Below are 27955 nucleotides of genomic sequence, written 5' to 3'. Positions count from 1 at the left end.
ATGTTTTCTTATCAAATGTTATATTAGGATTATGTAATGAAATTTGTTTTCTTATCCAGAGTAAAACAACATTAATTTTAAATAAAGATATATACTTTAAAATAGTGGAAATCTCTTCTCTTTTTCTTTGTTTATCTATCTTTTTTTTTTAATTGTCGTTGTGGTTCTTTTAGAGTCAGAATGTGTGTGTTCTCTTTGTTTCTCAATCATGTTTCTTAGCTTTGGTTTGTATTTGAACTTTTCAAGCTTTTTCATATTTCAATAGTTCTCAAATATACCTTTCTTGTTATTTTACTTTTGTCTAATTAACTCATTTACTTTTGAGCTTTGAGGAAAATTAATATTTGTTAGATATTTGTTTTTGCTATTTTAACCAATTATATATATTATACTTGACTAAAACCCGTGTATCACACGGGTTAATTGTTAAATGACCATTTCAAAGTTTAGTAAAAATAGTTTACAATGTTATGAAAATATTAACTTAATACAATTACTGTATAAAATAGAAATCTTTATCTTTTAGTTAAAATATCAAAAATGGTGTTGATGTTTAGTATTCTAGTATATACGTTTCCAAAGCGTTTGTTTTCCGTTTTCGCGTATCCGTTTTAGTTTTCATGCAACACAGATTAATTATATTCTTTCTATGCATTTTTGTCTTCTTAATTGTTCATTGAGTTCCTCCATATTCATTTCAGTTCGTCTTTTTTTATTCAATTCATTCACTTGTTCTCCATTTATACTGTTCCTTTCGTACCAGTCAATGACACGTCCATGTTTAAATTATAAAATTCTTCCATGTTCAATTTTGTCTAACTTGTACAATTCTTCTTGTGTTTTATGTATGTAAGCTTGCAATAACGAAAACTGTTATGGAACTGATCAGGCTTAATAGAGAACACAAATCATCTTACAAAGAGGAACACATGATCGGCTAGTCATGTTAATAAAAACTGAACCAAAAAGCAAATTCGTTCGTCAAATAATTAGCTCAAAGCTCTATCTTGCTTAGATGGTCATAATATCATTTCACATAACATAACATTGTTTTTATAAGCCAGTTATTGGTGTAATAGCAGCTGAAAACCCCTGGAATTACCAAATATCACCCCATATAACTCATTTATAATTCAGAAGCACATCATTCAATCATCTGAATGAAGAGACTCTGTTTCTTGACAACATAGGAGCTTTACAATCATTTTAAACACTTTCGCTCAATCAACAATTCATCAATCTATAGCCATAGATGCACGTATATATACATTTATATAAACCAAAAAGATAAAGAGATAGGCTTTGAAGAATAGTGAGAATTACTTTACCAAAAAGAAAGGAGTCATTCGTCTTCTCCAGTTATCTATGGTCTCCATTGCATAGGATCGACTCCTGTATAATACACAGAAAGAGAACATGAGTACTGAATAAGCAAGTTTTAGTAAGAGAACATTGCTCAAGTATGTATCGCATCATCATTATGGACTCAGCTTACCCGTAAGCTTTGGTCCATGACCTACTTGTTCGGGCGAACACCAGAGCATGTGAATAACTTTAAAGCTCAAAATTTGGAACAGGGACTTGACCTTCCCAAAAGAGGCGAGTGAGCTGCCAGGCTCTAGGTCTTCTTACCAGTAATCTTTACATGAACAAGCACCTCCTTCAAAATGATGAAACCTATACGCATCCCTCACTATGATTTCTCGATTAGATACCTTGGATACAAACTTTATCCAAGCATGGCAATCGTTACAAACGCGTAAGTTTTTCATTACATTTATAGGCATTGTTGTAGGCAAGCTAAGGAGTCCAAATGAAATGGCTAGTTTCTCGCTGTGAATGAAAATCATTGGATCTTTTTGCTCTTGCTGCAGTTCACTCAATAGGCTGAAACAGTCTTGCACATACCCGATCTCAGATGCTCGTTTGGTAAGATCTTGGAAATATTCATGTATTTCATCTGCCAACGGGTGATTCTGGTCACCGACATAGAAAGAGTGAATTGAGTTTTTAACTTCAATCCAACTCTGTCCTGGTTCTTTCTTCACACCCTTCTCTTTCATCTTTTGTCTTGTAAGATCCCTAGAATCCCATTTCTTGCACACCGCATACAGATTTGACAGAAGTACATATGTTGCCAAGTCTTCAGGTTCTAACTCTAGGAGATGATGTGCAGCAAACTCTCCTATTTCTATGTTCTTGTGAACCACACAAGCACTCAAAAGTGTTCTCCAGACCAACGCATCTGGCTCTATAGGCATCTCCAGGATAAAATCTTTCGCCCGGCTCAAAAGACCAGCTCGGGTTAGCATATCCACTACACACACATAGTGTTCCGGTTTAGGAGATAAACCATATTTTGTGTTCATGGAATCAAAGTATTCAACTCCCTTGCCCACTAGTCCTATGTGGCTACATGCTGATAGAACTCCCACAAACGTCACATGATTAGGCCTTATATTAGACTGTATCATCTGGTCAAAAGAATCTAGCGCTTCATAACCAAATCCATGTTTCGAGTAAGTATTAATTATCGCATTCCAAGAAACTTCATTTTTTGTGGAGACTTCAAGGAACTGCTTCTTTGCATCAGAAATGCTCCCACATTTTGCATACATAGAGATTAAAGCATTGCAAACTTCTGTTTCTGAATCATATCCGGTTTTGGTGATAACAGCATGAACCTGCTTCCCTTGTTTCATGTTTGCTGTCTCCGAAGCAGCTTTTACAGCAGACCCAAACGTGAAATTATTACTGTCAATTGCTTCTCTATTCATTCGAGCAAAGACACGAAGTGCTTCTTCATTGTTTCCGCTCTGCTGAAATCCCGATACCAAGGCATTCCATGCTATATTGTCTCCAGCTTCAGTTTGTCCAAATGCTAGATATGCTTCCTCTATCTTTCCGCATCTAGAATAAAGTGTAACCAATGCATTTTGAAATGGCAGGTCGGATGAGAAACCATATACACAAGCTTGAGCATGAATTTGCTGTCCTTCCTTTAGGGCTTGAAGACCAGCACATGCACAAACTGCATTTGTCAATCCAACTTCATCAGACCGGATCCCTCGATCCAACATCTGCCTGAAAGTTGCTAAAGCTTTGTCGTCGAAACAGTATTCCGTGTAACCTGCAATCATTGTTGTCCAAGACACAACATCTTTCCCAGCAAACCTTACAAGGATATCCCAGGCTGTATCTAACTTTCCTAATTTAGCATACATATCAATGAGCACACTACAAACATAGGCATTGAGCTGAAAGCTAGTTTTTATTATCTGACTATGGATTTGTTCTCCAAGCTCAAGATCCCCAAGTCTTATGCAAGTTTTCAAAATACTCGGGTAGGTATACTGATTTGGAACAATTTCCTCTATCTGCATCTGTCTGAAAATCCTAAAAGAATTTCTTGAATCGTCTAATAGACCATAAGCAACTAGCATAACATTCCACAGAACCACATTTTCAACCCCACTCTCAAGAAAATAATCAAGGGCGGTTTCAATATCAGAGCATTTTGCATACCTTCAATCTTGTTGTTTGAAGCAAAACCAAGTTTAGTTGTGTATGCATGTAGCTGTTGTCCTCTAAACAGAGTTCCATCGGCTGAACTTGCAACCACAAGGCTCGCAAGAGTATTGCTGTCTGGTTCAAGCCAATCAAGCTGCATTCTTTTGAACAATTCCATAGCTTTCTCACCGTAACCACACTGAGAAAGCCCGTTGATAAGAGTGTTATAAGTAACCGCATCTCTCTGTGACATGTTGCTGAAGATGTGTTCTGCTGATATCAAACTACCCAAATGAAAGTACAAGGATACAAGCGCATTGCAAACATAAGTTTCAGAGGAAAACCCTAACTTCAATACGAGCCCATGAAGTTGCTCGCCAGTCTCAAGATTTTCTATCTTCTTACACGCGCTAAAAACACTTGAAAAGGCGTAAGGTGTTGGCATGATACCTAAAACATACATACCGCAGAACAATCTAATGGCTTCTGCTTCACATTCATTTTTAGACAGCCCAGATATCATTGCAACCCAAGAACTTTGATTCTTCAGATGTAACCCATCAAAAACCCTTCTAGCTAAATCCACAAACCCGTTTCTGGAGTACAAATCAATCAAAGGATTACACACAATTGCACTACCACCCAAACCCTGATATATAACCCTCACATGAATCTGCTCAACAACATCAAAAGCAACACTACCACAACCACGGCATGCTTCCAGAATACCAGTGAAGGTTCCTTCATTCGGAGTAACATTCTCATCAACCATTCTCCCAAAAAGACCAAACACTTTCCCACTCAGATTTCGAAAAGCTAACTCCTTTAAAAATCGTTCTCTCAGGCATTTCATCAAACACTTTCAAAGCACCATCTAAATCTCCTTTGAAAAGATAAAAATCAAGAAGCTTCTCAGAGAGGCAAGCATTGTTATCAAAACCCAGCTTCAGAATCTGCGAATGTAGCTTCCTCCCTTCATCCAAAGACCCATTCGTCTTCAAACATCCCTCAAGAAGCCATATCAAAGTTTGATGATTAGGTCTAATCCCACGATTCTCCACGAAATCAATTCCCTTTGCTTGGAACGACTCATCCTCAGATGAGAGAGAAACAGATATAGCAGCATAACTAGCTCTCCTGACCTCACAAAGAGTCTTCTACAAAAAGAAAAGCAGAATTACAAAAATTAAAGCAATGGAGTTTTCAAATGGGAAGGTTTAGAGATAAAAAGGAAGAAAACGTTACACGAAGGACATGTCTTCTGGTCTTGAGCTTTAGAGGAACACCATGAAGGAAGATAAACGAAGACGACACCGGACGAAGAAACATGAATTGAGTTCATTAGAAATGCAATAAAGACGAACAAACCAAATATTATATTATCCATGTGGAAACTATTATTTGTGAAATTAAAATTAAAAATGCTATTTTTCTTTTTCTTTTTTTTGTTGTAAAAGCCAGTTGGAGCAAAATTGTGGAATAATTAAAGTTTTTTTTAGATTTTTGTTTGTTTCTAATATTTGGATCTTTTTGTTTTCTTTTTCTTAGTAATAAAATTTAGAATAATAGGAAAATTCATATTTTTACTCAAATTGAAGTTGTCGAATACTTCGAATGCTAGGAAAGGAACTATATTTATACAAACTCAACTACGTGCATGTTGAGTGGACTCAACAAATAATCAATATGAGCACACATAAATAGTAAAACTGACTAGGAAAAAAAGGAACTATATTTATATCTCCAAACTAATCGTTAAATAAAATTCATAAAAATTAAAGAATATTTCTTTTATGAGAATCATATAGAGAGAAAAAAACCTTTGAATAGGATCATATAAGGCATAGCCGCATAGATATATGATTTTTTTTTCTTTTTCTTATCTGTGATAAAGTATATTTAAAACCGATTCTTCTAAATAAATAGAATTACTATTGATTTCGCACCTGCTTAATAAAAATGCCCTTTGGTCAGAGTGGTCCTATGACAATGTGAGAAAGAACAGATACAACTTCAAGGTTGTTACCTAGGACTCAGATTCTTTTGCCAACATGATGACTAATGATCACATGGCAACCTGTCTTTTTTTTTTAATTAATGTTTTTTTTTACACAACCAGTATTACTTTACGTGCATATTTAATCGACATGGTCAATTGGTAAATTGGTAATTTTCGTACCATTTGAGCTGGAGACTATGTTGATGCCTTTGGAACTATCATTACATTTTGTTGGAGATTTCGAGAAGAAGCCATTATGTGACCTATATGAACCTTCATGAGAAGGCTTTGTTCGATCATTTATGGATAGGCTGACATACAATTAACACTTCAATGTTGATCGCGTTAAACGCAACAACTATATTAGTAGTATTAAAAATGAAACACAATTTCCGATCAAAGACACACGTAATAATATTACAGATCTTGGAGAGGAAAGCACAAACACATTTTTGGTAAAACGTGTATACATAACAAAACAAGAAGCTGGAAAGTAAAAACACATCAAAATAAAGTACCAAGATCATGATCTACTCTTCTCCTGCCTTTTCATTTTATCTCCATATCAATCATCTGCCTCGTCAATCCATGAAGCATGCATACAATCTAAAGTACAAAACTTTAAGTTTGAGCACTTAAATACCAATGAATCTAGGCATCGACGAGAACAGTGATCACAAACTGGTCGAGAGCTACTAAGGTTGCGAGCAATTTCCATCTCCTCGTCAACATCATTGTAATTTTTGATGGTCACTAGGGGCTTCAAGTACATGTTTAGCCCCAATAAACATGTAACATGGAGAGTAACCCTACAATAGCCGCATGTATAAAACCATATCCTTGAATCCAATTTGGATTCACATATCTCACACCAATATTTGAGATCTGTTTTATCTTCTTGTCCGTAGCAAAGCGTGAGTGGATGGCTATCATACTTGTAATGTACCACAGAAGGCACATTAGCACACGTGAGACACAAGAATGAATTGGATTTAACACATTCTAGGAAAAATGAGGAATTCGAGATTGACTTACACCTCATACATTCACCTCTAGTCAAGTTCATGAAAACGGGATGAGGATGGCATTCATGGATTAAAGGATCCGGAAGGGAAGCACATCTTACATCAAGTACAAATGCACAATCACTTTTAGGGCATTCATACACGAAACCACATCCTAATTGCTTGCACCCTTTGCATGTGAACATGTCTTAAACACAAAAATCTGGAGGGAATAAGTAGAATTCAGTAGGGGTTGGGAGGAGGATAAGCGGGTGTTTGTGTAGCGGATGGCTTTTCTTGCGAGGAAGGTATGCACATGTTTCATGGAGAACGAATTTGCATTGCATACAACTGTAGAAACAATCTGAAGGTAGTACTGGAAGAATGCAAGCATCACAAAACTTGCTTTCTTGATCTCCAAGACTTCCTTTCTTGTGGAACCTCATATAATGGTCATGACTGAAATGTTGTATTGTGTTCTCATCAATCTTCACGAATGGCTCAATATCTCCATCTTCAATAGTTTCTTCGGGAACTCCATCAAGATCTTTCCCATCCCATACATCTTCCCTCGTTGCACATTTTGAATGGATAGCATAGTGGCATCCTTTAGTGCAAGAGTACTGCCCGTAGTTGATGTCAACAGATTTGCGACAAACCCCGCAAGGATAATCTCCAGGAGAAAGGGAGGGAGTGAAAGAGAGGCGGTGAGGGTGACGAGTGATCTCAATGACACTGGGTAAGTAGATACATGTTCCATGAACCATGTAGTTACATGGATGACATGTAAAAACGTGATCGGTGTGATCTTCCAGAGACAAACCACAAGCATCACAGGGCAAACGAAGCCTTTTAGGGAAGAGGGTGAGGGTATGCTCATGGCTCTTTGGTGGTATGATAGTGAGAGGTAGTTGGTATGTTGTACAGGAAGCATTGAAGCTGAATTTGCAAACAGAACAATGATAGTATACGTTTTCGAGACGTTTCCGACAACATTTGCATTTTTCATGCTTCTCATCATCGTCACCGTCATCATTGAATATACTTGAGTCGGAGGATCCGTCGGTCCCCGGTGAATGAGGTAACTTAGAACTATGAACTTCAAGATCTAGTGAGATAAGGGTAAGAGGGTGACAGGGATGAAAAGGGTGTCTAATCTCCGGTAACAACAACTCACAACCAAAATGAAATTTCAGATCGCAAATACAACAATAGTAACAAGAGTAGTAGTCAACCTTTTGCGAAATCTCTCCTTTGCAAGTGTGGCAGATCATAGAGTTTGGAGTGAGACTCTCTGAATATTCCAGCCTTTCAAGTGAGTGAGGTTGAGCCGGATTTGCCAGACGACATAAGGGTTCTAGACGATCATAATACGGGTGTTTCCATGGATTTGTGTAGGAGAAACGAAGTTTCACGAGAGACTAAGTAAAAAGTTTTGAATATTAAACGTTTTTCTTGGCTCTATATAATCTATGTTCATTGGAATACTAGGAAGGACAAATTGGTTCCAGCTGTAGTCGGACTGATTTGTACTTTTTAATTTCAACTAATAAACTTTAATTATGCTTTGAAGATTAATATCAGTTTTTAATGTTTTGTTGCATTTGAGAATTTGGCCATAAGCCTTTTTTATTAACTAAAATACTATCAAAACGTGGTTGTTGAGCACCTAGCTAGTTGATATTAGAATATTTGGAAATGATCACACTGTTGCTTAAATTATAAATCATTATATTATAACAAAACACACCATACATAAAGAAGACACTATTGATGAAGTTTAAAAGTATAGTTTAAAAATCAGACTCGTCTATCAGCCCGACGACCCAAAGAAAATTAGAGTTTTAGGCAAAAACTATTACCTTGTCCTATTATTATTAAAAATATTTTTTTATTGAAACTTTGTGGGCTGAATTTTTATGCAATAATAAATATATATTTTTATGTTTATTAAAAAAAATAATAATAAATGAAAATGAGCTTTAGGCGGCTCGAACTCATGATGCATGAGTCATCGTTAACACTCCCAATGTCACTAAACCAAAGAAACTTCTAAGAATATAGGGTCGAATTTTGAATATAATATATAAGATCGCAAGCTGATGCTTCATTGGTTAGGTCTATCGGCCGGCTATGGATTTGGATTTTAATAAGTTTTAGGGATTATGGAGGATTTGAGAGGATTTGTTTAGTTAAAAATACAGAAATCCAAATCTCGTAGTTTTAGGTGGGATTTGAAAGAATTTTACCATAAATCATATCAACTTTCCAAAAATCTATCAAAATTCCAAATTTCCTAAATCCCATAAAATTCTCCAAAATCATTGTTTCAATACACCCCCTTATTTTTTGCTATTTTTGAGAATCTCCCTTGATTTAATCTCACCAATTATAGTGATTACTTTCTTTTTTACTGTTCATATTTTCTCGTTTATTACTGACGCATATTTTCGCAATATATTGAAATTTATTTTTTTTCCTTTGCAATAACAAAGAGTGAGAGGAAGTTGCATTTCCTATTCCTATATTCGAGTAGGTAAGTGAACACATACTAGAATATTGACAAACTACATCTCATGCATACACTGGCTGAAGAAGAAGGGCTGATCGGGATTCATGGTGATTTTATTTATAGATTAAATGATGCCCTCAGTGTACTTTTGGGTTCAGGATTCGGCCGACTATATCAAATATCATATATGCTACGATATGTATTCCAGACCACTATGTATTGATATGAAGATAAAGGAACCGAAGACGACATGGGGAGCAACCAACATCTTCAGCAAATCTACTTAATTGATAGCATGGGTCGTAATCAGTTGTCCATAGTCTCAACCCGTAGTAACGGAAGTCTAGAAGGACTCTTGCGGGAATGGTATGCTGTAAGGGGTTTCTAGTATTTTTTTCAAAAATTAAGCTACTCATAAGCTCTTTCATCTTTGCCTCAACTTCAGTATTTTCAGTTTCAGCTTTTCAGTTTATAAGAATGTAAAATTATAGATGCATTTACTACAAAGGATTTTTTTTTATGAACAAAATTTGACATTCATGCAAATAAATAAAAATAATATCAATTTTCATGGACGGATTAAAGGATTTGAAAGAGAAGTATACCTTATGCTGTGAGCACTGGATCGGACACGCGTCCAGGATCGCTCGAGCCGGACTCGGATACCTCTCGGACACTCATATCACCCGCAGGACAACTCGGAGCAAGCATGCCTAGGATCATTCCCGGTGCAACCACTCGGACCAAGAGCTCATCCAGGACTTCAAGACACAAGATCAACCACTTCGTCCAAGCTTTTGTCCAAGAAGAACAAGAGATCAACTCGGCCAAGGAAACCATCAGCAAGACCGTCCGTATGGCCTTCGTCCTTACCCAAGGATGAGGGCGCCAAAGACGTCAAGATCATGACTCCTACTCTTTTCTCTTACTTCGGGTTTTTCCCATGAGGTTTACCGTAGAAGGTTTTAACGAGGCGACGAGTCCTAACGCACAACACCGCGTTTAACCCAAGGATGCTTGCAACGCCGCGTTTAACATCAGTGACGTGTCATCCGCACTTAGCCTAAGGACATGGCCTTTCTTTTCTTTCCTTTTCTTTAAACTTTGCGTTTTGAACTTTGTCTAGATCCTTCCCTTGTGAACGTTGGAATAGTGTGACGTGTGTGGCCTTGTTTAAACCACATAGAGGGCAACGTGTTCACCGTCTGTGGAGACGTGTCAAGGGCATATGTTTGCGGACCATAGCAAGTCCGCGTGTCCCTAGTTCCCTCTAAACCCTTACACTATTTAAACTTCCAACACCACTTGCTTAGACTCTTTAGACTTGAATGAAATCATAATTTTCCAAAGAGTGAATCTTTGCTTCTTGTCTCAACTCTCTTTCTCGCAACATAGTCCGGGACTGGGCTTGAAAGAAACCTTAGAAGAACCGATCTGGGATCGATCTTCTTCTAGCCGGCGTACGACGCTACTCATCGCTCGTGTACACTGCCGTTTGATCCATACCGTCTCTATTGCACCGCGTTCATCCGATCGTTGGTTGTGTTCCACTTCGACCCCATCTTTCTCTAGTAAACCGAGGTCGATTTTCTTACTCGGTTCGCTAGCCGCCGTCCGATTCCACAGTACCATTCATCCGCTACCGCGTCCATCTGTCCGAACAACCGCTATCACGCAGCTGCTCTACCAAATCGGCGTTCTAATTGTTCGTTTGCCGTCAAATCCCGTTTCCATCATCCGTCCTCATCATACTTTCACTGTGTTTCTTTGGTCCGAGGAAAGTCACCGTTTTCCTGAGCATCCCACGACTCCGAACTCCGTCCGAGCCGCTTAGCCGTTTGGCGCTCACATCACCTTATATCTAGTTGAAATTTACATTCTTTTCGGCTGAATTTGTATATGAACCATTGCGATCACAACCATTGCAATCTGAATATACCATTTAACAAAAGTAATATGAAAAGGATAATATATGTAATTCAGCTTTAAATATATAATTAATTAGAATCAAAATTGTTCTGAAATGAAAGGAAACTAATCTGAACTGAAAGCAGAAATGTTCCATGTACATAATATATATATATATATATATATATATATATATATATATGTTTCTTTTGAATAATATATTCATAAACAAAAATTATAAAAACAAAAAAATAATCCAAATAAAAAGTGAACCGGAATCTTGATTGAGTTCTGTTAGCAATCTTTAACAATTAAACCTCAATAAATCCGCATGAGTTATGCCAAGCATACAACCCAACCTCTCTAATCCAAGGCTCAAGAACATGACGAAAACTTGCTCTCTCCCTGGACTCGATTCTCACGGGAACTCTTTCACAGTGGTTTGGTTAGTCGATGATATGATGATGTCACACATTTATACACATTTGAAAATTGGGTGAATGGGTTTCAACGGTTATAATATTAACGATGAGAAACTATAAGGTGATAAATTTTCAGATCAGATATATATACTAAAAAAAGAAATGTAACCCAAGAAAAACTTTAATTTTCCAAAATCATATTTCTTAAAGAAATATTATGGCAAACAAATTATATCATTTTCTAGAAGGCGATCATTTTCTAGTTAGGTCATCCCTGATGGGGGGTTTTAAGAGGGGTTGTGGTTGAAAAAAGTAAAAAAATAAATCAGAGAAATCAAAAAAATATAATAGAGCCTCTTATTTAGTAGACTCGTTTATGGAATAAGAGATCATACGTGTCACTTATTCGTTGGCTGAACCAACAATAGAAGTAGAAATTTTTTTTTTCGGATCAAATATTTCTTTCTTTCATCTCTCTGTCTCTCTCTTTCTCTCTTGATCGAAGTCCAAAATTCACAAAGGAAGGAGATCGAATAAAAGGAGATTGGGGTCGGAGGATATCCGATGCAAAGTTTGTTATTAAATTTGCGGATCGGCAATCGGAGGATATTGAATCAACTCCAAGATTGAATAGTTTGAGATTTGATTTTGGAGTCGATTGATTCGGATGAAATTGAAGCTATTGGAATCGGAGGGTAAGTTTATCAGTTTAATAGTATCTATTATGATTAGTTAAACGGATTAGGGTTGTTTGGGTTTGTGTTTGCAAATTAGGGTTCTTTGATGGTTGTTCGAATTTAGGGTTTTTGCTTGCCTCGCCTCTGTTCCGATATGATGCATATTTTTGGTGGAAGTTGTCATTTTATTGTTCGTTTACGAGAAAGCAGAAAAACTTTGGTTCAGTTTGTGTTATTGTTCGATTACCACGAAGCAAAAAAGCTATGGGTCTGATTGTGTTCTTGTTCGATTTATCTTTTACTATGTATGATCTCATTGGGTAGATTGATAAGTTTGTTTTTAATTTGGGCATGATTAATTAGAAGTTTGTTTCTACAAAAAAAAGTTTGAGAAGTGTGTTTTTTTCATTTGGGCATGTTAAGTGATCTACTTCTCTCTTTTATTTTGAGGTTAAGTGGACCAACTTGCAATGATGGACTGTGATCGAGACTGCTACCTGTTCGCCATGAAGCAAGGTAATATATGATCCTCTTCTTTCTTAATTAATTTGGTGTTAGTTTAGGCAAGAGTCGAGTCAGTCATTGATGATTGCTTTTTGTTTGTTGGTTGTGAGAAATATAGTTAGTACTTGATTAGGGAGGTACTTTTCGAGTCAGTCATTCATGAATGCATCTACATCAGACTTATTGAAGGATGGTGTAGGGTAGGTTGGTTGTTTTAATGTGATAAATGTATGGTTGTTGTAGTTTAGGTAAAAACTTAAATTAAACTCACTTGTTTTAAAAGTAAACTAGTGGTGAGCTTTGTATAAATAAAAGGTTCACTTGATAGTAAAACACAAAACACACAACAGTAAGCCTTTATCACAAATCACACAACATTAACCCTTCCTTCTCCTTCTAACATACACACGAATAAGTAGGCTATGGATTCAGACAACTCCATGAATCTCTATCCTCACTCTCCTGGCTTCTTCGACCTGCTACAAAGTCAACATGAAACCCACATGCTTGTTGACTCTCCATATGAGAGTCAATGTTCAGGCGCCCCACCTGCAGCTGCATCCCCAGTTGGTAACTGCAGAGCAAGGCATACATGGTTACCAGCAGATGATCTGATGCTTGTCAGGGCTTGGCTGAACACGAGCAAGGATCCTATAACTTCAAACGAGCAAAGACGTGGAGCCTTCTGGGGAAGGATAGCGGATTATATTGCAGATTGTCCGAATGCTGTAGGCCGACCAAAGCGAGAGTCCAGTCATTGTAAGCAGCGGTGGTGTACGATCAACGACACTGTGTGCAAGTTCGTAGGTTGCTATGAGGCTGCGAAAAGGGAGAAAACAAGTGGTCAGAATGAAGATGACGTTATGAAGCTAGCAAACCAGATCTACTTCAATGATCACAACAAGAAATTCGCCTTCGAGCATGATTAGCGAGAGCTTAGATATGATCAGAAGTGGTGTGCGTCCACATCTTCTAAAGGAATTGGAGTGAAAAGGACACGGGTGGATGGTTCTGCAGATCCTTCAAGTTCCTAACCGGTGGATGTCGAGGCTGAACCAATGATGACCCGTCCTCCAGATGTTAAGGCTGCAAAGAGAAAGGCCAAGAAGAACAGCAACACTAAAGTGGATGTGGAGGGAGACCCAAAAGCTTGGTTGGAGTTTCAGATGCAAGAGGTTGAGAGGAGATATGAGATGAAGAAAAAGGATTTTGCTTTGAAAGAGATGGAGTTTGCTATGAAAGAGAAGCATAGTAAGCATGTGATGCTTGAAAATCTCATTGCAAAAAAAAGATTCACTTACTGAGTCAGAAAAAAAACTTTAAAGGACAAACTTATTGATGACATGTTGTCATCAGTTTGAATCGGTTTGTGTTTTACTTATTAACGAGTTGTGTTTTACTTTGTTGTGTCTTATGTACTCGGACTTATTGATGAATTTTTCTTGTAATCGGTTTCTTTGATGATTGTGTTTTACTTTGTTTTGTCTTATGTACTCGGACTTATGTAGTCGGTTTTACTTTGTTGAACAATTATGTAATTGGTTCGTTTGAATATGTTATGTAATCAGTTTTACTCTAATTCTTACAATGGGATTCAGTTTGCATATGATATGTTATGTGGGTTGGTATTTAACCACTATTACTTACATTTTTTAGGATAAAGGGCCACACAACAGTCTTCCCCGTGAGACTGTGACCACATTGGTGCTTGTTGAGCTTGACCACACACAACAGTCTTCTCCGTGAGCACCACATATTGGAGAGCATTGTATTGTTAAATTTTTAACCACATACATTGTATTGTTGTAATAATGGAAGAAGAGCATTGTATTATTGTATTTTTGACCACATATTTTGACAAGTACAAGTTAGTATTTTGTATTTTACCTACCCACACCACATATTTTTTACAAGTACAAGTTTTGTTTTTTTCTTCAGCATACCACAAACTTTGGAAACGTTGAACACCACATATGTCCAAATGCTTTTAGACCACACGCATGTCTATAAAACGTGAATGCCATTGTGGTTCAACAATTATCACAACCAATTCACAAAATTATCAAACACTCTCTCTTTTTTCTTTTACCATTTCTCTCCAAAATGGCATCTTCTTACCACAATAATTTAGATTACACAATTGATGAATGCTTTAATCAAGTTTGTGACCAAGTTTCTGATCAAGTCTGGAAAACTCTTCTCAGTCCACCGGGTCAACATCAGCGACCGAAGAAACCAAAAAAAAAAGAGCCTTCTATGAAAGAAACCGTGAAGTCGGCCACGCCCACTTGTGGAACGATTACTTTAGTGGAGATGCGACATACTTTCCTCGTATCTCCCGACGCCGTTTTAGAATGAACAAGCCCTTGGTCATGCGAATCGTTGAGTGACTCGGAAATGAAATTCCATTCTTTCAACAGTGAAGAGATGCTACAGGAAGGTTGGGCTTTCGGCACTACAAAAGTGTACAGCAACAATTCGTATGATGGCATATGGTTCGGCTGATGATGCGGTTGACGAATACCTCCGAATTGCTGAAACCATGGCGTACTCATGCTTGGAGAATTTTGTTGAAGCCATCATAAATTGTTTCGGAGATGAGTACTTACGAAGACTGACACCAGAAGATCTTCAACGACTACTTGATATTGGAGAGCTACGCGGATTTCTGGGGATGCTAGGAAGCATCGATTGTATGCATTGGGAGTGGAATAATTGTCTAACCGCATGGAAATGTCAATATACATGTGGTTCTAGCAAGCCAACAATCATTTTAGAGGATGTAGCTTCGCAAGATCTCTGGATCTGGCATGCTTTTTTCAAGCCTCCAGGTACATTAAACGATATAAATATTTTTGAGCGCTCTCCTGTTTTTGATGATATTTTAAACGGTCGAGCTCCGAAAGTTAAATACAGTGTCAACGGACACCAGTACAAGTTGGATTACTATCTCACGGATGGTATTTATCCAAAATGGTCTACTTTTATCCAATTTATTCCACTGCCATTGATAACAAGATTTTCACCGAGGGTATCAATTCCCTATGCAGTTGTAGTACAAAGGGTTATCAATCCAAATGGTTGTTATGCTAGCAGATATGATAAGATCAGAAACAAGCAAGTCAAGCCAAGCAATAATTGGGGTTTTATCTAACAATCCTAAAATAAGCAAAACTAAATAAAAAGGCAAGAACCACATGACCTAAGCACTTGATGCAAGCATTCGAGTACAGGATCGGGTGGAGTGATCGGATCAAGAAGTCAAGGATGAACAGCTCGAAGGTATACACGAAGCTGGTGATCGAGTACCATTTCGGGTAAGGGGTCGAGTTATTGAATAAAGTTAAACAATCAAGAGAAGAAAGCTCCTAAGGATGGGGTAATCGACTCATAAGTGTTCCTAACCAGTATAGGATGTCCTACATGCCTCAAGCAAATATTCCCTAGACAATGAATCTCTTAAATCTTGTTAAAACACTCTCGTGATAGAAACAATCAACCTTGGCTACTCCCCTACCTAACTATTAATGGAGAAACATGACCAAACATGCATTACAAACCGATTCATTATTGTCAATAAACTCCTTACACATCTAATCTCTTAGGCTAAGTGAGTAAATCTCTAGCATTGATTGATTCAAGCATTTCAACAACATCTCTCGATGGCAAAACCACCTAGATCTAATCTCAACCTCTCGGTCTGAAACTAACATTAAGAACACCAATCTAGAAATGAATTTATATAACCTAAACAATTAAGCTAAGACATCCTAACCGATCAAGAACACATATTTGTCTATCCCATCCCTAGAAACTTCGTTTCACTACTCAGATCTCATAGTAGAAAGCACAAAAACGCAAATGAAAGTGAATTGCATTGTATTGAAAATAAAAATAAAAGTAGTAGAGTACATAATCGAAAAACTAAAAGAATACCAAAAAGAAATGAAATTGAATCCTAACAAAGTGGAAAAAGCGTTTGAGTCGCTCAAAATCTCTCTCGGAGGCTGTCGCTCTCTGTTCTGAGTGTCTGTGGCGTCCCTTTGCGAGAGGAAGAAGAGAGGAGTTTACATATGGAAACCCTTTTAACCTAGCTGCTCCGTCCTGCCCGAGGGTCTGCTCGAGGCAGTGCTCTAAAATATGGTCGGGTAGTTCCTCAGGTAGGTCTTCGGGTTGTTCTTCCTGCTCCTAGACCCTCCTTGATCGGGTTGAGGTTCAGACTATTCTTCTTGCTCAATAGCTCCTTCGGGTACATGCTCGAATTTGACCTTGTTTTTCCCCATTTTAGGCTCTAAGACACTTGTTTTCATCCAAAATGCACAAATGCAAGAATGCAGCACCCTAAATGGCTTAAATGCAAATTTCTACAATTAATGACCTAAAATGCTAAGGTTAAGGTATATATAATGCAGAATATGGACAAAAAAAGTGCCTAAAACAGGTAAATTAGAGAGTTATCAGCCACAAACTCCAAAAAAATCTTTATTTGCTACACATTAAGAAGTTGTACGTAAAGATGTCGAGCGTACACAGATATTAATGCACAATATTCTTGTTATTAGTATATCTTCTATCTTTTAATGCTATTAGTATTAATGCACCATATTCTTGTACACAGATATTTGTGTACGGCACCATATTCTTGTTATTAGTATATCTTGCTATTTTCTAATGCTATTAGTATTAACTAGGATAGTACCCGCGCTACGCCGCGGGGAGGGTTTTTATGTTTTTTTTTATGTTTTTTTTTGGTTTGTTGTGTGTAATTTATTTATTGTGTGTGGTTTTTTTTCTTTTTTATTATGTATTGTTTTGTGTATTTTTTTGTATGTTTGTGTTGGATTTGTATAGTGTTATGGTTGTGTTGATTGTTTACGATGTATTGGAGGTTGTTTGTTTTGTTATGTTGTTATTTTTACTTTATTTTGGTTGTTGGTTTATGTATTGACATATATATTCTATTGTTAATATTTTATTTTACTGTAGAACTGATTACTTGGTTTATTTAGAAAGTATTCGAACATGGTAGAAATAAAAAGCCCATTGTGTGTCGGTCCAATTCAGGAGCTCTTTCTTATTTTGTTTAACCGTGATGTTTTTTTTGTTATTGACAAATTTGAAAAGATTGTCTTCTAGCGGATTTCGATTATGTTTCCCGTTCGTGCTGGGTAGATTGGAATCCTTGGTGCTTGATTCCTCTGATCCCCATTCGACAATAAGAAGAATAAGTAGAAGAAGAAAAATTAAAGAAGAGAGTATCTGTTGTCCCTATCTGTTGTTCCTTGAATTATTTTGCAGTATCAATGCCATTGACCCTAAGACCAAGAAGATTCTCCAGCTTTTGCGTTTGAGACAGATTAGTGTTCCTTTTTATGTTGTTGTTGCTGTGGTATATTTCTAATGATAGGGTTTCTGTAGATGATAAGTTTTTGGAAAAATTGTCGCTAAATGCTTGAGACTTGGAATCATCAAGCTGACAACATAGAATCATTGTAACGTACCAAAAATAGTCAGAGAGGACACGTCCAACAAAACCGTTGGCTAAGACAACTTCATCAACTTTTAGAGTGTGGTATGGTAAACTTGGGTTCATCCCGAGTGCTGTTAATGGCCACACTGAAAACAAACAACCAAAAACACAAACTTTTGATCAAGAGACAAACAATTCCCTGTCTCATATGTTATGTTTTGGATGATACACTTGCAAAACTAAAATATGGAAGATATTATTATACCAAGCCACCAGAGAGCAACAAGTGTAAACAGTCCAATGTATGCAAACAGCTTTTGCACATCAACCCTTTCTCCTCCTTCACCAGCAAACTTCTTAAGAAGCATTGTGTTGTCAATAACAGAAGGGTGGCCACGAGGTTATCCTCCCCAGCACACAAAATCTTCTAATTATTAAAGGATCATATACAAGAACAATTAACACATTGAACGAATCATCAGCTTCTCTTCTCCTTCTCTGATTCCCGAATACACTTCTCTTCTCCTTCTCCTTCTCTTCTCCTTCTTGTTCGATCTTCATCTTTATTTATCAATTAAGGGAACTTATCACATAGTTGAAAACCTCCTGCAGAAACTCTGGCAACTCAGGAAAGCATATACATACCAATGCATGCTCTTGTTTTGAATCTGAGTAAGCAAAGAGATAAAAAAAAAATGAGATCCAGATTGGAGAAAAAAACGAACCTTGCGGTAAGTGGTGCCATCAGGCTCGACGATCCAACCAGCTTCGTTGCAGAGTGCTTTAAGAACTTCGTTGTTATCGCAATGCTTAGGAAGCTCGTAGTTACCGTACATTCTCAATCCGGTGAAGATCTTAGCTGCCATTTCTCTCCGTCGTCTCTCTCTCCTCTTGTTGTTTTCTCTCTCCCTCCATGTCGGCATTCTCGTCCCCGACGTCATTTTCTTCCTCCTCTGTTTCTTTAATGATACAGATCACAGAGACAATTCGCAGAGAAGCTCAAACTTAGTCAACCTCAGAATCTTCGATGAAGCAATATAATATAGCAGATCTGCGTGCACCAACACTTTCCAATCTCCGATCAGCTTAAGATTAGATATGCAACTTGGCTTCTCCGTCGGAGATAAAATTCTCTCACCGAGATAGATACATACAATTAAAACAAACAGAAATAAACCAATTCGCTTAATTCACTGGATTATATACAACTGAAGCACCAATCTTTATAGGTCAAATCAAGTACCTCTCTTGGACCATAGACAGCTGCAATTTCTTTGGTATTGCCCATCTCGAAAACACCAGAACTAAAAACAAAGTTGAAATTTTGTGTTCATATATAAGTATATCGTTGAATCGAACAAAGACAAGGAATCAGCAAACAAAGACAAGGAATAGAGAGATGGGAAACATACCTCATTGAATTGGCGACATCAAATCGAAGACCTTCTGGGTTTACGTACTCCATTGTTGTGAAATCCACCACAAGCAATCAATCAATCGACTAACGATCGGTCGAAGGTTGGTACGACGGCGACGAAGAACATAAATTCAGCAATTGATTAAACGCAGTGTTACAAAGCTTTTTGATTTGCTTTGTCCACATAATGAGAAAAGCTGACATGTATTAATTGTTATAATTTGATAGGTTGTTGATTTTTACTGAGGTGTCAACACCTGCTTAATNTCCTCTGTTTCTTTAATGATACAGATCACAGAGACAATTCACAGAGAAGCTCAAACTTAGTCAACCTCAGAATCTTCGATGAAGCAATATAATATAGCAGATCTGCGTGCACCAACACTTTCCAATCTCCGATCAGCTTAAGATTAGATATGCAACTTGGCTTCTCCGTCGGAGATAAAATTCTCTCACCGAGATAGATACATACAATTAAAACCAACAGAAATAAACCATTTCGCTTAATTCACTGGATTATATACAACTGAAGCACCAATCTTTATAGGTCAAATCAAGTACCTCTCTTGGACCATAGACAGCTGCAATTTCTTTGGTATTGCCCATCTCGAAAACACCAGAACTAAAAACAAAGTTGAAATTTTGTGTTCATATATAAGTATATCGTTGAATCGAACAAAGACAAGGAATCAGCAAACAAAGACAAGGAATAGAGAGATGGGAAACATACCTCATTGAATTGGCGACATCAAATCGAAGACCTTCTGGGTTTACGTACTCCATTGTTGTGAAATCCACCACAAGCAATCAATCAATCGACTAACGATCGGTCGAAGGTTGGTACGACGGCGACGAAGAACATAAATTCAGCAACTGATTAAACGCAGTGTTACAAAGCTTTTTGATTTGCTTTGTCCACATAATGAGAAAAGCTGACATGTATTAATTGTTATAATTTGATAGGTTGTTGATTTTACTGAGGTGTCAACACCTGTTTCAATACAGAAGCTGAGGTGTCAAGCTTTGGAAAGAAACATTGTGTTTTTATTGTATTGATACACCATATTCTTGTACACAGATATTTTCGTAGATGAAGTCTCTCGTACAAAAAGTTTACATCTACGGTAAGCTCGTATATACTTCTAATTGTGTATGAAAGAAGGCATTAGTTCGATTTGCAAAGCAATCTTTGTTGCTGCCAAATCAAGGATATTGTTTAATTGTGGCCAGTTTAGCCACACGTAAAACACTATTAGTGTTTTCAGTAACTTTTAGTTTTGAAATACTTCTTATAAAATCGCATTTATCTTATTTATCGTTCTCAACAGACTCATCATGCCTTGTGTTCGATTTATTATATACCTATGTACATTTCATGTGTTCTTTCCTTCTTGATAACATAAACTACAGATCAAAAGTTTAGTTTATTCATTGAAACATATTACTTATTGTAGCTTTTTGCTTGGTTTTTAACATTGGTGTATTATTTTTCAGTTCGGCAACTTAAGTATAGATGAAGAGTTAATAAATGTCTAAGAATTGAAGTAATTAAGGTCAAAGGTGAAACGTACGTCCAACAACATACTTCGTGTAAAATTATAATATTCCTAACGGCCTAAATAATTGCACTGCATTCCTAAAGTTTATATCATGATAACATTTATATTCATAAAATTAGAACTCCAAAATATAATATCACAAATCATCCCAAAAAACAAAAAGAAAAAGATTATGTTGAATTTGATCTTGTGAAACTAGGTCTAGGAGCTTGAATTCACAGGGAACTTTGATCGCATCTCTGCCATGAATGATGCAAGCTCCTCATCTCTCAGCTTGTTCTTCTCATTTTCTTTTTCCATCATCTTCTCAAGAGCTTCAATACGTTCATCTTTTTCTTGGAGGACTCGAAGAAGTTCTGGATTACGCTCATCTATTGGTGACGAAGAAGTACGAAGTCTTTTTGCCACCTTTCCTAATCCAAAGATTCGACCTTTGGTTTGTGGGGTTTCCTGAAATTTAGAACAATTAGAACAAAATGAACGTATAAATAATCATAAGCAAAAAAAACAATTTGAATCAAAGTGTGATCACCTCAAGAACGAACTTGTTAATCATCTCAGCTGGGATTGGTGTTGGTAAGCCATCACCATCGGCTGAAGGTTGGGATAATCTAAACTCCTCCATCCTCTTACGAGAATTTTCAATCACTTCCTTAGCTAAGGGGTCTTGAATTTGCTTGGTCTTCTTGTTGGTGTGGGTGTCTTCCATTAACGTTAAGTAATCAGGAGGAACACCATCTCTTTTAGTCTTCAAAACAAATCAAGATGTTTTAATCCAAAGATGAAGTTAAGTTTTGATCTACAAAATGTCGAAACATGTTAAAAAAAACTTACAAGTTGTTTTCCACGAGTATAGTGGCTTGTTGACCCAGAATTGTGAGTTGCTCTCCCTTTGCCACCTCTAGTGCTATTCCGATTCTGAGATTTCTGGGTAGCAGTTTCCTTTGTCTTGGATTGTGCCCAATACTCTTGCAACCCTTCATACACCTTCGACGTCTATAAGTACCGTAATCCCTGAAAAAATAAAAAATAAGTAGTTTTTGATCCCACGGAATCCATATAAATCGCCTCAAATCTCTCAATGTTACAATTAAGAAAACTAAAACAAAAGAGATCCTTAAGCATATCCGATTAAGCATATCAATTAAACCCCCTCTTAACAAATATATCAATTAAGCATATCCGATTTTTTTTTTTTAGAAAAAGTTTCCTTTTACCCAATAATTAAACATGGAAAATGCAAAATCAAAGTAATTTCAACCAAACAACTTCTTAATCTGACATAATTCAACCCAAACATTGCAAATCCCAAATCAAACAAATTTGAGATAAAAGGATACAAATCTTACATAGTTCAATGGTTGTGGTGGATATGAGAAGCAGAATCTTGGAATTAGAAGAGAGAAAGAGGGAGAAACGGGAAGAACAAACAGTGAATCAGAAGATTTGTATCCATAGGGTAAGCGGTTGAAGATGGCATGTCTAGGTTGAGGAAGAGAACACATAAGACACTGAAACCATAGAATTAGAAGAGAGAAAGAGGGAGAAACAGAATCTTGGAATTAGAAGAGAGAAAGAGGAAGGAAGGGGAAGAAGAAGCAGTGAATCGGAAAAAAAGCTTTGAGGAAGAAGAAGTTTTTTAGGTTGTCGATGGGAAAACATAAGATAGTGAAGCGTTTTTGAGGTTTAGGGTAAGTAATTAAAAAAAATGTTTTTAATTCCTTCCCACAATTGATACAAAATATTTGGGGAAAAATATTTCCCGGGGTAAATTTGTTTTTTATCCCACGGAATCCCGACGGAATAATATTTAACTTTCTTTGACACCAACAGTTTCCCGACGGATATATGAAAAAAGTTCAAAAAACTACATAAATGGTTTGAAAAATTTATTAACTATTCAATTACCATTACAATAAGTATACTACATAACTTCCAAATGTGTTTCATAAAAAAAAACCAACAAAAAAAATATTTTAAAATTATAGATTCAAAACATTCAAACTCTTTAGTAACATTATAAGTATATATAGAAACACTTATGATGAAATCATGTTAAATTTTTAAAATTTCAACTTATAGTCATATAATTGACCAAAACAGATTGTAAGTGTTTTAAAACATAAGAAATAGTGTTTGTGAATGTGTTAAGTTAAAAAGTTTCATATTTCTATATACTATACCCTAAACCCATCGAAAATCTGTTGGTAATCTGTTGATCTTTACCCGATGGGTTCCCGACGGATCAAAAAACACGTGTTAAATGCGTTTGAATTCTTAAACCCGAGTTTGAATTGTTAAACACGTGTTAAATGCGTTTGAATGCGTTTGAATGCGTTTGTCGGGCCGTCGGGTATCCATCGGGAATTTCCAACAGATTACCAACGGATTTATGAGTTATTCAGGTTTTATTTATTTACATTTCAATTCTATTTGACAAACACAATTGTTATGGAGTGCTTTGTTAGACCTAATATCTATTAAAAAAAAGTTGATGTGCTTTGTAAGATTACAAATTATTAAAAATAACCATGCCATGTATTAGATTTATATATAAATTTGTAAGAGTATATCTAATTAAATTTATTATAAAACTTGCATGACCATAGTGTTTGATCTTTTATTTTTATTTAATACAATTTGAAATACCGACGGAATTCTGACGAAATAATCTAACAGACTTAATCTGTCAGTTTTCCGTCGGAATTTGGTCTAGGATTTCCAATGGAACAAATCCCGTCAGTAATTCCCGACGGATTACCAACAGATTACGACGATTCAATTCTCGTCATGAATCACTCGAGAATCCATCAGAAATATCCGACGGGATAAGGTCCGTCGGAAATCGTATTGTTTTCTTGTAGTGTCATAAGTTCGAGAAGTCATAGCATTTGACATATTAGGATTACACTTTACAGAAGAATCTCGAGAAGATTAGCATGTTTGACTTGTCTATACGGCTGTTAAACGACTCTAGACGAACAAAAAAAACTCCAATGTTAATTGCCTATAACAAGTAACAACTGCTTGTGATATAAATGAAATATTTTTCCAGCCAGTAAATAAGATCGTAGTGTGAAATGATTCAGGTTAACTTGGTCCGATTATTCAATCTATAAAGAAAAAATAGCTAATTTGACATCAAATATAGAAATCAGTTGTAACCCAAATACTGTATATCTTATAAAATTAAACAAATCAACAAGATAAAAAAAAAATACGCAGTATGAATATGTACATGATAAGCATTAAAATTTCAATATTTATATTCATTTTTATCCAATTTTGTTTTAGCTAAAATGCATAATTATGTAACATAAGATGAATATCTAAACTATTTTAAGTTGAAAAATTAGAAAATAATTTAACCTGATATATTTTTAAGATTATCATAAATATTTATCAGATTAATAGATAAATGCTACTTTTAAATTTTTGCAAATGCAATTATAAAACTTTATTAGTTTCCCACATATTTGCGATTACATTACGACATAAATTTAATTGTAGCCATTATTTACAATTGTATAATCAACGTGATCAACATATTTTTAATTTCATGTACAAAACAATCTATTATAAAATATTATGATCTTTAAAATTAAATATATTACATAAATAAAACTATATTTGTTTTTAATAATGATATTTTCACACACATAATTATAAATATTGTTCAAATAAAATTTAACCAAACTTAAAAAAATGTAAAATTATCCGGCATTATATTGTTAAAAGATTAATAAGTTCGAGTACTAAATAACAAAAAAATAATTTAACTAATATAATTTTTTAACAAAAATAAGATATAAATGAATTGATCTACAATAACATTTTTTACCTTTTAAATAGAAATTTACAGTTTTTTAAAAACAAACATATTAATCCATGTTCCATTGCGTATCATAGTCTCGTACTACATTGTTTTCATATATCTCGATGAGAATTATAGGCACGCCTAACTTAAAGCAAACATTTTTTTTCTGATCATAGTTACAGCAAACATTTATTTTTATTTTTTTACAACTTACAGCAAACATTATTAGGCTGTAACCTAACAAGTCGATTTTAAAACCACGAAATTTGTCAACAACCCAATCATCACATAGTTCGTCAGTAGAAGGTACAACCATCAATCATAATTATTTACATGCATCGAATATCCAAGTTTTCACGGACATTGAGTTTTTAGATATCCTGATACGAACTAAAAACTATGTTGATATATGAAAAGACGAATAATATCACTAAGAAAGTAAGAATACTAAAAAAAAGTCCATATTTTCATATAAAGTTACGAATTCAAATCTTGGCCAGGGAAATGAAACTAATATAACATGTCTAACTACAAAAAAATTGGTTAGACATATAAAAATGGCTACTACGTACGTTTAGTATCAATTTTGGTTCTTCTTTTTGTGAACTAAACATGGGCTCGTTGTATGCATCTTATAATAGTTGATGATATTTGAAAACCTCATTTATTAGCAAAAGCCATGACCTCAGGTCACACAGTACAGATTACAAACATAATCAAGTAGTAGAAAGAAATGGTACATAGATGCACAAATACAATCAAACTTCCGCTTCGATTGACTTAACCTTGAGACATTTGTCTATCAAAAACCTACTAGTTTCATAAGTAAATTATTATTACGTATCTCTTTCGACTTAGCCACGTCGACGGACTCCTATTAGTTAAAGTGTCCATCACATGCATCTGTCGAATACTTAAGTAATCCATCAGCATAATGAGTCCAAATGTTTTTTTGTAACTTTGTGGTGGTTGGCGGAAAGAACGGGTCGTCGCTGACGAGGATTGTAAGGGCGTGTTAAATGAGAGACTTGAGTGTACTATTGTCTTCGCTCCCGCCCCTATACGTATATATCCGTGAGTGAATAAAATATTCGACCTAACGAGTGTTAGAGAGATTGATAAGTGACAACACTATATCTCAAGTTTTCACCACCCCCAACAGAAAGCACATATCTTAGAGAGATGACAGAGACTAATTTTGGCGAGAAAACGCGTGTTCTAGTGGTTGGAGGGACGGGATCCTTGGGGAGGAGGATTGTAAGTGCATGTTTGGCTGAGGGACACGAGACTTACGTTCTGCAGCGGCCGGAGATCGGAGTGGACCTTGAGAAGGTGCAGCTCCTCCTCTCTTTCAAAAGACTTGGCGCACATCTCGTGGAAGGCTCATTCTCCGATCACCAGAGCCTTGTCTCTGCCGTAAAGCAAGTCGACGTGGTTGTCTCCGCCATGTCCGGCGTCCATTTCCGTACCCACAACATCCCCGTTCAACTCAAACTGGTCGAAGCCATCAAAGAGGCCGGTAGCGTCAAGGTAAAGAAGTAAAAAACCACATGTGTATTTATATATGTTGATACATCACTAGCTATATCAGTTTCATGAAATTATAAATCTTATCATTGAAATTTCAGTTGATAGTAGAGTTTGAATCATATATCCGCTATACATCATGCATGTAGTTCACACCCTTTTACATCAAATTTCAAAGTAATTTATAATACCGGATATTAAAGCTAGGTTGATTTTCCAAAAACTTGCTTTGGCATATTATAACGACATAAATTAAACTATATCAATATTGTGTACAAGTCCAATGCATCTGTCTGCATGACATATGCATCTTGGCTTCCTGATGCGAAAGTTTTAATAAGCGTGAATAAATTATTGATCAAAAGACTATTTAAAAACGTTTCTAAGTAATAAAAATCAGTTTAAAAAAAAATTAAAAACAATTCAAACAACTATCTAAATTATTAATCTGGTCGCATGTGTTTAAATAAAAGTGTTGACTGTCTTAGCTTTTGTCCGTTGTGCTTAAACAAAAGTTTAGAATATTTTTAATGAACTACTTATAGATTATTAACTATTTTTTTGTTCACACTTATAAACTATATTAACAAGTTGAAATATTTCAGCGCTTTTTACCATCAGAATTCGGAATGGATCCGTCGCGTATGGGACATGCAATGCCACCAGGAAGTGAAACATTCGAACAAAAAATGGAAGTACGAAATGCAATCGAAGCCGCGGGGATACCCCACACATACCTCGTCGGCGCTTGTTTTGCCGCATACTTCGGTGGGAATTTATCTCAAATGGGAACTTTGGTGCCTCCCAAGAAAAGAGTTGATATCTATGGAGATGGAAATGTTAAAGGTAAAAAGAAAAAAATCTTATGCGAAACTCATTTCATTTTATTTCATCTCTTGGATCGCTTCCATTTCATAGTTACGAAAAATATCTATTTAAACCATTTGGGTTCCCATTCATTTTATTAGTGATATTCGTGGATGAAGATGATATGGCAAAATATACCGCAAAGACGCTTAATGATCCCCGAACGATGAATAAAACTGTGTACGTTAGACCTGCCGACAACATTCTCACACATTTGGAACTCGTTCAAATATGGGAGAAACTAACCGGAAAAGTATTGGAGAAGACATATGTTTCAGCACACGACTTTCTTGCTGACATTGAAGGTAATTAATTAAGTCCGATCATCGTACTAACCAAACAAAAATTGTGGATTAGAGATTACATTACATTATGAGAAATGAGCTGAATATATATGGGCTGATTAAGTATTTATTTTCTGTAAAACAATTGTGACAATGTTAGTTCTGTATATGCAGAGAAGGAAATAGCGCACCAAGCGGGATTAGGACATTTCTATCACATATACTACGAAGGTTGTCTCACAGATCATGAAGTCCGAGACGACGAAGAAGCTTCTAAACTCTATCCAGACGTGAAGTACACACGCATGGATGAATATTTGAAAATTTTCCTATGATTTTTGGTTGAACCAAAATACATACATATATAGAAAACATATCCGCTATTTGCTAAGTTTTCATTCCTTATTTTCAGTGTTTTTGTTTCGTTAAAGAAGAAAGATGTTATTCTGTCCGTATTTGAATTTTTTCAATGGTTATA

At 36.0% G+C, this 27955-nt stretch overlaps 5 protein-coding genes and 1 pseudogene across 5 annotated transcripts; 3 read left to right on the top strand and 3 right to left on the bottom strand.

Moving 5' to 3' along the window:
- Positions 1099–4841, bottom strand: LOC104733703 (annotated as a pseudogene).
- LOC104732345 lies at positions 5873–7945 on the bottom strand. Its single transcript, XM_019233818.1, has one exon. The coding sequence runs from the start codon at positions 7785–7787 to the stop codon at positions 6723–6725; it is 1065 nt and encodes a 354-aa protein (XP_019089363.1). The 5' UTR covers positions 7788–7945; the 3' UTR covers positions 5873–6722.
- On the top strand, positions 12959–13465 carry LOC104733702 (glutathione S-transferase T3-like). The gene has a single exon (XM_010453262.1). It carries the CDS (start codon positions 12959–12961, stop codon positions 13463–13465), a length of 507 nt encoding a protein of 168 aa, XP_010451564.1.
- Positions 15022–15807, top strand: LOC104733701. The gene is made up of 2 exons (XM_010453261.1): positions 15022–15367; positions 15770–15807. The coding sequence occupies exons 1-2, from the start codon at positions 15022–15024 to the stop codon at positions 15805–15807; spliced, it is 384 nt and encodes a 127-aa protein (XP_010451563.1).
- LOC104732344 lies at positions 21028–22679 on the bottom strand. The gene is made up of 4 exons (XM_010451878.2): positions 22332–22679; positions 21817–21996; positions 21515–21730; positions 21028–21432 (listed from the first exon to the last, which is right to left on the bottom strand). The coding sequence occupies exons 3-4, from the start codon at positions 21689–21691 to the stop codon at positions 21184–21186; spliced, it is 426 nt and encodes a 141-aa protein (XP_010450180.1). The 5' UTR covers positions 21692–21730; positions 21817–21996; positions 22332–22679; the 3' UTR covers positions 21028–21183.
- On the top strand, positions 25872–27932 carry LOC104732343 (pinoresinol reductase 2-like). Its single transcript, XM_010451877.2, has 4 exons — positions 25872–26329; positions 26932–27172; positions 27295–27498; positions 27652–27932. Exons 1-4 carry the CDS (start codon positions 25982–25984, stop codon positions 27810–27812), a joined length of 954 nt encoding a protein of 317 aa, XP_010450179.1. The 5' UTR covers positions 25872–25981; the 3' UTR covers positions 27813–27932.

This window comes from Camelina sativa, chromosome 12 (genome assembly GCF_000633955.1).
Source record: "Camelina sativa cultivar DH55 chromosome 12, Cs, whole genome shotgun sequence".
Classification (NCBI taxonomy): Eukaryota; Viridiplantae; Streptophyta; class Magnoliopsida; order Brassicales; family Brassicaceae; genus Camelina; species Camelina sativa.
The sequence above is the reverse complement of the archived record's forward strand: the minus strand, read 5'-3'. Positions and strand labels throughout refer to the sequence as shown.